The following is a 13,652-nucleotide window of genomic DNA, read 5'->3' as shown; positions in this document are numbered from 1 at the left end:
ATACACAATATCTTTTTGAACACTGACCTGATTTCTCCAGCAAGGTTGACAGCCAGTGTTTTACTGCCAACCATAAACGCCAGCACTTCACATAATGTGTAACGCCTTACAACTTCCCGCCTTGGCATACTTGGGATGATTTGGGGCCGATCAGAAAGAGGACGCTGATAGGCGCTGACACGAATAGACTGGTGAAAATCAAAGCAGCCTCCCATACACTGTTTCTCTGTGATGATGCCATTCTGACACAGACGTGGAAATTCAAACAGCAGCCTCCTTACTGTAGGTCCGTGCCCGCTGAGTGTGCCGCCCCCACACCGAGCAGCATAAAAATCCACTCTGCAAACCTACTGGAGCCTGGACATCAGAATAATTCAACCTCTACCATTTTCCACTCTCCATTTCAGAACAAGGCATAGTATTTCTCACTGTCCCCACTTAGGTAAGCGGGACTTGTGAAGTCCGTCTGAAGGCCTCCTGCGGTTGAGACGCCCTGCGGCCTCCGTTTTTAAGTGTTCTTGGAGTCGGGGCAAATTAATGTCTTTCCCTAGGACTTGTCTAGTCTGCCAACACGCTGAACAGTGTCCCTACCCACAGATGCTGTTTGCCATTTTGACAGAGGAGTTCAGAATGTTAGACCTTGCTGTGTGCCAAATCATGCAACTTGACATTGACAACAGCCCCCCTCCTGATGCCGGTCAGAAATCCTCCTGCGGAGACACTAAATAAGCTACAAGGCAGTGAAGAGGAAATCAGTTTCTCACCTTGTTTATTTCCTTTCCTATATTGTGTTCCTTGGAATATACCGCAAGATAAGACGCTAGTATTTACAAGCAGCATCAGATAAAAGGTGTGAGAAAAGAGATGTGTGGGAGTTGATCTGAGACCAGTGGTTTTAGAAGAGACGTCATAAATGTGGCCCAGGTTACGCCACGTAACAGCGGCAGCAACAAACACTCTTACGGGCACTTGGACAATTAAGTGAAACGATGGTTATGTCATCCTCATATTCATTTACATGCATTCACAAGCAGCATGCCCTGCAGCTTCCCCTCCCGTAAAAAGAAAATTAAGACGGGCTTGGGTTCATCCTGCGGCCAGCGCTGGACGCAGCTGAAGGAGGTCACGATGTCTTGTGTGTGCTTTTTCAGGCGATTCGAGGGGGCAGACTGGACATGTCACTGGCAGCAGGAGGAAGAGGAGGACTCCGCCTGCATTCTGATTTCAGGGCAGGCTTGCAAGCATGTTTGGTCTGGCTTGGAAACTAAACAGTACCCTCTATTGGATGACATGGAGATTGCGTCTAACCTGTCAGAGAGGACGTGGCTGGTGGTGATGCTGCTCCCTCTGTGAACTTTTCAATTCTGTTAATAAGCTCAAATTTCACAACTGATGCACTTCAGCTAATAGAGGAGGTTATAATGACTTTCTTAAGACTTGATATGTTCTTCCTTTTAATCCGTTCAATGTCACCAAGTGCATCCAAAGTCCTTCCACTTAAATGTGATGACTCAAGACAATTAGTGTAATTAGGTATGCGCTTCCTCTCACCAAACTTCCCTTTAAAAGTTCTTCTCTTGAGCTCTAGAATAACTGCATACAGCAGCCTGGAGGCCCCTAGGCCCTTTAGGGGCCTCCAGTGGCCAATGAAAAAGGGGGTCCAGGGGGTTGCCTGTCCAAAATGAAGGAGAGTTTAATTTCACAGTTATTTTACTGAGTAGTTTGATCAAAGGCTTCACTTTGCTGGCCGCACCTAACTCCTGCTGCTATATAAACTGCTATAATTATATAACTGCTGGAAGTGAGACAGTTTATGGAATGTGCAGGATTTTCAAAATAAATGTTTTCCCTGTGTGATGTTTCCTTTTAATTTTGTATGTTAACAGGTTTTCTTATCAGAGGCCAAAGGCAGCTAAATTTCTCCGGCTTGGTATATCAACCTTTCTAAAAATTCTCCCTGTGGATGCAAGAGCACAGAAGACAGGAAAGATCATATAGTAATGACTGAGGAGAGACTCTGATAACCGTGATGATGCAAGTGTAATAAGTCAACCGGCCACTTCTGCAGGCCTCTGATGCTTTATTAAAAGCCTGTGAGAATCTCCGTCCTCCTCCGGGCGTATCATCTGCCGTTCATAAAGCTGAGGTCAGATTTAAAAATCATCCGGTGTCGAGCTGCTTTTAATATCCCTCCTGACCTGGCATTTGTCTCCCTGGAGACAAGTCTTCAAAGCCCACCGTTTATACATGGCTGCATGGATTAATGCAGTCCGCTCTTTATTCCCTCACAGAGCCAGGGCAAATTTCAGCAGTCAAAAGACAGCAATGAGGGATGATAATGTCAATTCAAAGGCAGGGACACCTCCTGTGGATTTGAGGAACAAAGTGACACGAAGAGTCATCTTTATTTAACCGTCAAAGGTTCGCTTCTCTCTATATTTTGATTGGAGCCGGAGACCATTAACAGCGGGTGAGATTTGACAGATGCTACACCCTAAATAAATCAAATAATATGTCTTTATTATTTTCAAATCACGGTTCCTTTGCCTTCTGACATGAAACACTAGGAGGGATAAGACAACAGCAGTGCTACTGGGTTTATTACTTACAATAACGAGTCAAATACACAGTGAAAGAAAAAAAAAATAGGAATAGAAACCTTTTTTCATTTTAAATACGTAGAAAAATATTACTATGATAAAAACCTACTTTTACTGCAAATTACATTTTAGTTGCACCACTTGTACATGTCTGCTATGCAGACAAATTACAGGAGGATTAAACATAGCAAAATGGCAAACACAGGTGTAGCTAATGGTGCGTTCATGAGCAACTGGGAAGTGGAACGCTTTTTATAGGAGGTGGGACCTTCTCAAATTGGAATTTTCCCGATTCCCTGTCTGAATCCAAGATTACAAGAGCACTACGGCTGCGTTTCATCAGCCGCCATTGCTATCGTCTTGGTATTGTGCACGCTGGCTAGATGACATGTTTTACTGTAACATGTTGTTAGTTCCACCGGTGTTTTTTTTTTTTACTGCTCTGATGAGGCAGATTATTTGCATCTGAAATCTTGGAAATGCAGCTGGGCTTGCAAGAAGTATTCCAGCTGTGTCCCGGTTCCCTACGACGTAAAACACTCTCAGGTTCTGAGTTTGGAGCATCCACCTGTCCACGCATACAAAATAGTTTTTGTTTTTTGTTTTAAATGTTTGTTTCTTTAAGAATAATTTGTAGAGGAGCTCTGAAAGTCTGTGGCCACACATACAGGTACATTTTGCCTTCTTTGATACTGGATACAAAAAAAAACAACAACAACCTGTACAAGACCTACAAACTGTGCAGCAGAGAATTTGGAAGCAGCAAAGGTTTGCATTTCAGGTGAAACGCTTGGGCCAAAATCAAAAAGTTGAAAATACCGTGAGCATTTGAAACTATTTATTTAAACGGGCAGGACCTTTGAATCAGGTGTTACTGCTGCCATCAATTAAGTCTGTTCAATTTGTCACCCCAGCTGCCTTTCCGGCACCCTAAAAGTGTCCGTCCCTAAATACGCAATACCGCCGTCAATTTCAAAGTCAGAATATCTGCTTATAGATGTTTTTTTCACAGTTTGACTTGTCACCGTAGGAAATGGTATTAATGATGGCTGCGTGGTGCTTGCGAGGTTCCTGCTTTTGTACACGCCGGCTCATCGTTACGGCTCACTGAGACACTTAATGGAACCGAGCCTTCATGAATGCCCTTCTTTGATAGGTCAAAGTATCCGCCATGAAAAAGCTCTATTGTAACCAGCCGAGAACCTCGTCCAGGGTGGTCCGCAGGTGCAATAAATACGCAAGTAATACCCAACGTGAGAAGGCTCAATGCAGCGCTGTGTGCAAAGTAAGCAAGACCACCACACATAAAAATGTTAACATTTATTGCTGTTTCTGAATACCGCATTGAAAGCAAAAGCATTCAGAGTATACACAGAAATTATACAATTATATATGGTTTCACAAAGGCAGTGAACACATACTGTATTACAATCTACAAAAACTACTTTACAGAAATTTAAAATTCTAAATATCAAAAAGTACAGCTGCAGAAACAGGTGTAGAACTGGAACCAGAAAACTGCTCTGGGTATCGCTCGGTGAAACAACATGGTGACATCACGATACAAAGAAAAGCGGTCGTCTTTGTACTTACAGCTGGTTTTGGAAACTACAACTGGCAGACAGAACAAAACAAATAATAATTAAAAAAAAAAAAAAAAAAATACTCCAAAGGAACTCATTGAATTGAAATGATCATATAAATTATGTTGGTTTTATGCATCCAAAATATATCATTTTACAGAGAACGCCTCTACACGGTGGCACGTCATAGTACTGTTCAGTGGGATTGGTAGTGTATCGATGCAAAAATATGGTTAAAATAATAGGAAATAATGGGGGGGGGAATTGTCTCCCATCTCACAAGGATGGAGATGTAAATTAAAAAAAAAAAAAAAAAAATGCATGTTCTGAACCGCCTGCTGGAACTCAGTAGAGCAACATGTGGTCGTAGTGGGGTCAGTTGGATGACATGACAATTTGTACTTTAGTCGGGAACAGAAAATGGTTTTAGCTCATATTTCAACATTTTACTTAAGAGTCTAGGTTGTATGGCTCTGTTCTGGCCACGGTAGTGTGGCACACGAGGGTTCAAGTCTACCAATCCTTTCACATTGTCCAAACAGTTGGGACCGAGTGGCGTAAGAGAGAACCAGACCACCACAGCTTTAGAAAAACCCCACGGAACGCAAAAGAAAAAAAAAAAATCCAGCCAGGAAAACTCAAGGCTGCTGAAACCAACCCCTTTTATGGGAAACTTAAAAACAGAAGATCAATAAAATATTCCAGTAAAAAAAATTTGTATGCCCGCATCAATGCCAGGTAGCCATTTTGGAGGAGTGTCCAAAAGCGGGACGAGGCGTTTGTCTTGTGTATGAGGTGCAGTTGTCCTCGTTTCCAGTGACAGTCTGGCTGGATTCAAGGACAAGCTGGTTTATGGTCACACATGGCTGCAGGAGGAGGAGGAGGAGGAGGAGGAGGGAGGGAGGGCAGGGGAGGGGAAGGGAAGGGAAGGAAAGGGAAGGGAAGGGAGAGGGGGGGGGGATCGCCTTCAGTCTAGTCCTGCTCCATTGGCTCCTCGGTGGTCCCAGTGTTTGAGATGGCACTTCCCATGGCGCCCTCTGTGGGGGGTTCGGCCGTACTGCTGGACGGAGCGAGCGCTACGTCTTCTCTGGCTGCATCTGCACTCTCCTCTATGCTACAGCTGCTACCGCCGCCGCCGCCGGAACCGCCGGAACCGCCGCTGCTGCTGCTGACCGGGTCGCCGCTGCTCTCCTCACCGTCCCTGCTGGTCTCGGGGCTCTCCAGGACGCCGGCGGGCGCCTGCTGCTCCGTCTGATCCATGTCGCTGCCCTCCTCCTCGGAGCCGCACGGCACCTCCCTCTCGGCCCGCTCCCCCTCCGGCTCGGAGCCCGCAAACACCTCGGCCTGCGTGCTGCTGCTGGGTTCTGCGGCGAAAACAGCGCGTTTAAAAACGGGGGCCCGGCGAGCGTGCGTTCTCACACCGTAATGCCTTCCCGGCGCCCGGAACGCCTTTTAATCCGACTCAGCTCTTTTTTTTTTTTTTTTTTTTTTTGGTGTTCCTTTCCCGCCACTAAAAGGAACGATTTAACTTAATTATTCATTTTGCTTCAGAGCGGTTGCAAACCGTCAACGGAAAATGCATTAAATAAAAATCAGCGAATAGGGCACACAAATTCTAAACGGTAAGGGATATATTAAGCTGGGTAGTTTTGCGGGAGTTCTAGTTGAACGACTCGGAACAAGATAAGCAAATACAAAATACGACCGGGCCTTTAAAGACGTTGTCAAATTCATTCCAACGTTTTCATACATTTTCAAACAGGTGAATGACCGGATGGAAAGAAACAAGCACTACTATTTTATTTGTCGTTTTAAAAAAAAAAAAAAAAAAAAAAGCTTTTCATATTCAACCACATAAAATACAACTGAGACAACGTTTCCTATAATTGGAACATAGGAGCTACATTCAATTTGCATTACAGCTGTATTTGAAGTTCAATGTTATGACGGGCGTAATGTAAATTAAGACGGATGAGTGAACTCTCAACTGATCCCGTGAACATTGTCCCGCAGGAGAAGAGAAGAGAAATCAACGGCAGTTGAACCCGTGGCTGTTTTTGCGCTGCCCCGCGGGGACGCCCCCAAATGCTCCGGCGGAGAAAGAGAACGACGTGGCGCCGGGTGGGGAGAAAAAAAAAATGCTATCTGGAAATCTCTACCGATGGAAAAATGTGCCGACCGCGGTCCACCGACGCGACACGCCGGTAATTCAAATCGTGGAACGGAACATAACAACTTTTAAAAGTTTGAATCTACGCGTAGCGAAGGGAATTAACGACCGATTAAAATCAAATTGATTGTTTTTTTTGGGGGGAGGTGGGGGGTTTCAGCTGTGTTTGGTGATGGGGATGTTACGAGAACCCTTTTTTGTTTTGTTTTTTGGAATGACTGCTTCTTTCCTGAGGTATCGTGAGGGGACAAAAGGTGAGCGACGTGTGGAACGGTGTCGGCGACTGCTGCGACAGGTCCGATGTGACTTGTGCAAAAAAAAAAAAAAAAAAAAAATTTTATTTTGGGTTGGAGTCTGATGATCGGGGCTAAGTTTTAGACGACCCCCGAGCCCAAAATGCTCAATAAAAAAAAAAGAAAAAAAAAGAGCAATTTATATTAAGGCCACGTCATCAGTCACAATGTTCACATCCTCAACCGTAAAATTGGCGACACGCTCCCTGGCGCGCCGTCACGTGACGCCCTGGCTGATTGTTATAAATGCATGTTTTTGGAACCATTGTGGAAGCTTCGGAACCGGATGAGTCAGACGTCTAATTGTGGACTGCGTCTGGTTTGGTGTGGCAAAACACCACGCAGCCATCGAAGCCAGCGGGATTGCAGGATTCGCTCTCATCTTCCAAAATCTGTCTGTGTAGGGATCGTGTCGTACGGTATTCTTACTCTCAATAAATGCGTCGCGACGACGACAACAACGACGTCAACAACCGGTTTGACGCGCGCAGCGAAACCTACCTTGGTCTTCAGTGGTAGCAGCGCTGCTGGAGGCTTCATTCTCCTTGCTGTACACAGCCTTCTCCTCCTCTTCCTCCTCCTCTTGGACCATGGCTTCCGCTTCTTTCGAGAGGCAGGCGGCATGTAAAGGCCTCAGCGTGTCCACCTCCTGCTCCTCCTCGTCCTCCTCCTCGTCCTCCTCGTCCTCCTCGTCCTTGCTGAACTTAAGTCTCTTCACCTCGAGCTGGTCGGCTTCCATGTCCTCTTCTGCGTCCGGGTGCTTGTTCTTCACCGAGCTGCCCGAGGAGCTGCCTGACGCCGACACCTCGCTGACAAAACAAACGAGCATCGTGAGACGCAGACGCGATCGGAGCGCTTTTCTTCCACCGGAACAGGTCCGGTTTGTTGTGCCTCCTGACGTACCTGGAGTCTTTGTCGCCTTCTGGCTCTGTGTTGAGGTCTTTGTTGTCTGTGCTGTCTGGCAGACCGTTGGCTGCTAGTGAGTTGGCCAGAGACAGCTTCGGTCTGTTCAGGGGCCGGGGAGTTCCAGGACCGTTCACTTTCCTAAACAAAAAGAAGAGCAACGCACCCAAAAAAAAAAAAAAAAAAAAAAGGGAGGAAAGAAGAGCAAAGGGGTTATTTTAATAACTTTTTTTTTTTTTTAAACTACATATTTATTTTAAATGGTGTGAATTTTAGGACAATGATGAACCTCTCTGTAAAGGCAGATGTGTTCCCAGGAAGCATCACTCCATTCATTCTATTCACAGTGCTGCATCCATTTTTCCTGCAAAAGAAAGTTCAGAGGGGAAGAAAAAAACAACCAAAAACAATCTTAATCCTTGAGGAAACATACATACGTCCGTGTGTGTATTTAAATATTATTCATAACAACCGTTAAACTTGGACCCAACACTTACTCTGAGGTTGGATGGACGCAGCTTACCACCATTACGTTCTGGTGGGAAAGAAGAACGGTGAAACTAATGACAGAAAGGTACGAGTTTAAAAGCTTAAGAGAAGGAAAAACAACTTTGGATTTACCTTCTCCACCCCTCGAAGAAACTTATCTGTTCCTGCGTAGTTTCTCTTGGGTTCCGTGAGGAGCTCGCACAAGCGCTGGATCGTAAACGGGATTCTAAGAGGAAAAAAGAGCAACAGATTCGACATGTGAGAAAATGTATTGGAAGCGCTGTGTCCGCCCGTCTGGTCCGCCCGCGGAGCTTCGTGTCAAAACCGTGAGAGAATCCGCAGCAGAGGCCCAGTTACACATCAACATCGGCAGGAAAGAAAATATGAAACTGAAGGCTCGGGATCGAGTTTGTTTGTTGTAGTAGAGCGAATGATCTGTTGAGTCTAGACAATATATCAATTTTTTTCCTGAGATATGGAACGGGTCAATGTCATATATATATATATATATATATATAGATATAGAGGTTTTGCCATTGGCATTGAGTACCGTCTAGAGTGCGGTCTGGTGAGTAAGATGGCAAGCGGTGCGATGGCTTTCGATATCTGTTCCTATCTCTCACACTTATGGTACGAGTCAGAGCACGTTTTACGGACCTCTATTTGTCTTCCTTGAAATGTTCCGAAACGGCACGTCTTATCCAAAGTAAACATCATCGCTCCCTGTCGTTTGGACCAACTCATTCAGTTGCTTTTCTCTCAAACGTGACAAACGAAGAACTGAGGCATTATGGGAAATGCCAACGCATTTTGTCAGGGGCAGGGGCCACAAACCGGCTCTTCAGAGCTGCAGAAGTTAACAATCAGGTTTTGCTATGATGCCGAGTCGCGCTTTCAACTCACGGAGGCTCGCCTTCGTCACAGCAAACAAACTGCATTGGTTACATGTTGGATTGTTGCTCCGGGAGGCAGAGAAATAACTGAACAGGAGACACGCTGAGCAGCAGCAGAGAGCCGGACAGCGAGAGGGAGCGGAGCCGCTGCTAACTGCAGCTAACAGATCTGAACGGCTTTGTAAACAGCTGCGAGAGCCGCGAGAAAGTCGCTAAACAAAGCGAGCCGCGAGCGAGCGAGCGAGCGGCGCTCGCGTACATTTAAATTCACAGCGGGTTATTAACCTCGTGACGAAGAATAGAGCGAATTAACTGGGTTGAGAAAGCAACAACACAGCTGTGCTGTAAACTGGAAAGGAGGCGACAACACTTCCTGCAGCACGTCGGTCTGTTTGATGGTGAAGACGACTGACGGAGCATCTCGGGAGAAAGACCGGTTTCTTTTAATAAAGGCAATTTACTTCATATAATGTTGTATTTACATGTTTTGCAGCGGCGTATTTGCAAACAAGAAGGAAACCCTGCCTTTGTATTTTATTTTGATCACACTCTGTTTTAATAAAAGCGCTTGTGACATGTCACGTGCGGCTTTGACTTACAAACGAATGTTCAGCCAACTTCATAGAAGGTATCGAGCTGTACATCGTATGTCGCCACTCGGCCACAATATATCGGGATATGACCAACGGTCCTTATCGCCCAGCCCTAATGTCTGGAAGAGCTGTGTATGCTCCAAAACTTTGCGCTCACCATGGTCGCCTCTGTGAATGAACACAGGCAGTGATTTCATGGGAGTAGCAGGGAGAGGGCAAGCAAAGTCTGTGACGTGAACACTTTTTTTTTTTTTTAGACGATGACGTCATCATTTTCAAGCTATGTGACTGATGAAATGCATTGTGAGCCGCTGAAATACGTGGGAAAGACTAAATGCATTATGAGACGCACTCTAAGCCTCTTATTGGTACTCCAAAAAAAAAAAGTCTGCTAAAGAAACGTACGAGGCTGCAGAAAGAAAAGGGGGCTTTCTACTTCTGTGCAAGTACCAACAACAACAAAAAATTTCCCCTCGGGGATTAATAAAGTATATACCTACCTACCTACCTAACTTCTTAAAGAGTTTGATAGTGGTTGCCTGCACATGAACTTTAAATGACATGAAATCTATCAAGAAGTGGATGGCGCAACCTCTCACACTAATAATGTTGCTCTTCACTGGCCGGCCCATAATGATAAAAAAAAAAAAAAAAATCACCACGTTTAACGTTGGGTAACCGTTACATTAGAATGAACTATTTCACTCTTTGGCCACGCAACTGTCTAAACGGCGCTTCTCTGTGTGCAGCTGTCGAGCTGGGGATGCCCTGCGTGTGACGCGTTTAAGGAACATTGGTAATTGTAGAGTGTGCTGATGGTCTGGAGATGAGGCGTGTGGGACACGTCTGTTAATTGTAGCTGCAAAAATGAACCCGCGTTACATTCTTCCCCTCAAAACGGCACTAATCTTTGCATGCATATGACTCGCATGCTGTGCCGCCCACCGACCACAAGTAAACGCTCAACTTGCGGAAAGTACTGAGGCTCAGTTCAGACCAGGCATCATCATGCATCTCGAGTGACAACTCGGGATTACGTCGCACTTCCTGTTCTATATGCAAATGAACATGTGCATCACGTAAATAAAGAAGCAGATAAACCGGTACAGAAATGTGTGGAGTCAAAGCAATTGGCATTTAACTCACTGCAGCCTCATTTTAATACTCCATTTATAATAAATCTCTGTGAAATTTTGTGAAAATATACTGTGTGTGTGTGTGTGTGTGGGGGGGGGGGGGGTGAGGTACGGTGTAAACCTCGAAAGTGCATCAGTGGGGAAAGAATGTTACACTGGATAACAGGAGGGGGGGGGGGGTCTGTGAACTTGTCCTTTTGTGAAATTTCACAGAGTAAATCGCATTAAAGTGTTAACAAAGAGCCAAATCAGAAAAAAAGTTTTCATAAAAAAACAAAAAACAAAACCCAGATTATGCTGTGGATTGCTCATGTCTCACTAAGCGGTCAGAGTTTAGGGTGAGTGAGATGGACACCTATCGATGGGAGTGTATTTGTCATTAGAGGCCAGAGATTCTCACTGACATCTCCATCCATCCACCAACTACCCGTGTCAATCAGAGATGTACAACTTCAGCTGTGTACGTACCCATTGTACCCCTTAACGATCTTCAAGATTCTCTCCTTCATATCTTCAAATGGAATCGACTCCACATTGGGATTTGCGGGACCTCTTTGCTCCGGTGCTGAAGCTCTGAAGTCGTCCATCACCTTCTCCAATTCAAACAGGAAGTAGTTTTTGAATTGAGACCATTGTACCCTGAAGGAAACGAAGACAACTATTAAAACATGGCGCAAGACATCCGACGTAAATATTTAGGAGGCAGGAAAGACGTCATGAATCAGATAAAATGACACCAGTCTATTGTGTTAGAATCATCTAAACTACTCTCCGTTTAAGTATACTTTTCTTTTGAATATTTGCTTCTTGCATCCTGCACAGTGTGTTCACGTCTTTTGGTCGACCGTCAACAACTGGATTAACAATATATTTTCCCTGGGAACATTTCAGAGGAGAAAACAAAATTGCCCCACAAAGTATTGTTATCGCATTTGTTCAAATTCTTCCAGACGGAAAAACGTTTTCTGTCGGCGTAAACACAGCCGGGCGAGTCGTGTTTTTACGAGCTCAGATACAGACTACATATTCAAAAGGTTACGACGGACAGCCGTACGATAAGATATTTAAAAAGGAGGACGCTGAACTTGCCTCCCTGAGATATCTCGGCAGGGAGTTTAACATTATATTAAAAAATAAAAAAAATCACATTATTCATACATAACTTTGTACAGCAGATACATCAAGTCTGAGCATTAGTTAAGAAGCCACGGTCACAGTCTACCTCGGTGCCTCTGAAAAGCATTATGTATAAAAGATGAGTACACTTGTGGAAACAACAATGAGGTGTGTGTCGGGACAGTGAGAGCAGCTGAGGCCTCCGGGGTTCACTTACATGGTCTCTCCCGTCTTGGCGATGTGACATAGAAACTGTTCCAGAAGAGGAGATCCCTCCTTCTTTGCTTTCTTATCGAAATCTGCGGGGACAAAAAAAAATAAAATAATAATAATAATATTTTACGATATGAAAAAGAGAAAGCTTTGACTGATCTTAGCTTTAGCAAACAGTTGAAATAAACTCCATTAAAAGAAAACCTCGATACCGTGTTGGTGAACATCGGCCGTCCGCTTAAAGCTCGTTAACAGGGGTTGTTGGGTTTGTTTGTTTTTTTTGCGACGACACTTTCGGTCCCGGAGGAGATCAGGTCGTCTCGTTTATCTCGTTTATCTCTATTTACATAATCAATCGAGCCGCTAGCTGCTACGACTCCCCTCAAGTTAGCCGGCGAACAGCCCGTCTGCCCGGAGACGTGTTCACCTCTCGGCCGGACTCATCCGAGCCCGACCCGCAAAACACACGCGGGTCCGGGGAGCGAGGACGCGAGGAGATCGCGTCGTTTTTCTTATTTTCTTATTTTATTTTTTTGTTGTGTGCGTGTTTCCCGTCAAAGCGGTTTTCAAACAAGATTAAAAACCTCGTTTCCGTGAAACCGCTCGTAGCGTTAGCTCAAGCTAGTTAGCAGCAGCTAGCTGGCTAGCGGCGTTAGCTCGTGAGCTACAATCCCGTTTATTTTTTTTATTTTTTTTTAATAACAAAACAATTTCGGGTAATCAACACAAGAACAAAACAAACAAACAACAAACGAAATAGCTCTGAAGTGACCTCTGAGCGCCTCTTGAAGCGAGTCAATTTCCATCACGCCGTCGCCTTCAGTCGGTCCCGTGAACGTGAAACGCAGACTGGCGGCTAGCTGCTGCTGCTGCTGCTGCTGCTAAGCTAACAACCTCGCAGCGAAAGAGGAGGGAGCCGTTTAATATGGCGTCGTGACGTCACTGCCCGCCGAGCGACAACCGCGGCGGAGCGTCGCGAGGAACTTATGAATGGACCGACTTCATTCAAACGAAAAGACGACCACGTCATAAAAAATAAAAATAATCCATGTTGGAAGGAACCGAATAACACAAACTTGGTGGTATAAGGATGAATAAATCGGAATTTAAAAAAAAAAAAATTTTAATCAATAAATAAATATGTTTGTGCATCCGTCCGTTAGATGTTAAAAGTTCATTACCTTGCTCTCTCTAACAACCAAATAATGCGAATGACATTTCAAACTGGCTTTGTTATTTTGTAGTAGCCCGCGGACGACGACGACCTCAATTCATCAACTTGCACAATTTCCATTCCTCTTTACCGTCATGCAACTAATGTTGTCGATAATCAGTTATGATACTGTACTTTTTTTTAACAGGGGCAGAAAATATTCTGTGTGGCCCTCTTCATGGGCGCAGGTAAGTCTTACTGTTAATTGATATTTTAGTACATGGAATAAACTAATCACGTGCGTCCCTTTTATGGTATAAATTTCAGACAGCAAAATACAAGATAAACATAGTAAAAACAGTATGGCTCCGTTTATGACACCATTAAAAAAAAAAAAAAAATTCAAGCAGACATAAAGTGTTTATCGCGGGTCCATATCCATATTTGTAAAAGGTGAGCAGTATCCAGACAGGTATGTTCTTGTGGGCAATAGAACATTTGAAACAGCCT

At 44.6% G+C, this 13,652-nt stretch overlaps 1 protein-coding gene across 1 annotated transcript; it reads right to left on the bottom strand.

Moving 5' to 3' along the window:
- Positions 1–4,795: 4,795 nt before the first annotated feature.
- Positions 4,796–12,875, bottom strand: ppp4r2b (protein phosphatase 4, regulatory subunit 2b). Its single transcript, XM_069714490.1, has 9 exons — positions 12,762–12,875; positions 11,994–12,075; positions 11,129–11,299; positions 8,171–8,264; positions 8,047–8,084; positions 7,839–7,913; positions 7,550–7,690; positions 7,148–7,455; positions 4,796–5,547 (listed from the first exon to the last, which is right to left on the bottom strand). Exons 1-9 carry the CDS (start codon positions 12,793–12,795, stop codon positions 5,156–5,158), a joined length of 1,335 nt encoding a protein of 444 aa, XP_069570591.1. The 5' UTR covers positions 12,796–12,875; the 3' UTR covers positions 4,796–5,155.
- Positions 12,876–13,652: the final 777 nt, after the last annotated feature.

This window comes from Brachyistius frenatus, unplaced genomic scaffold (genome assembly GCF_029030835.1).
Source record: "Brachyistius frenatus isolate BFR_SWC_R1_liver_20210118 unplaced genomic scaffold, ASM2903083v1 Contig_4, whole genome shotgun sequence".
In the NCBI taxonomy this organism is placed as follows: domain Eukaryota; kingdom Metazoa; phylum Chordata; class Actinopteri; family Embiotocidae; genus Brachyistius; species Brachyistius frenatus.
The sequence above is the reverse complement of the archived record's forward strand: the minus strand, read 5'-3'. Positions and strand labels throughout refer to the sequence as shown.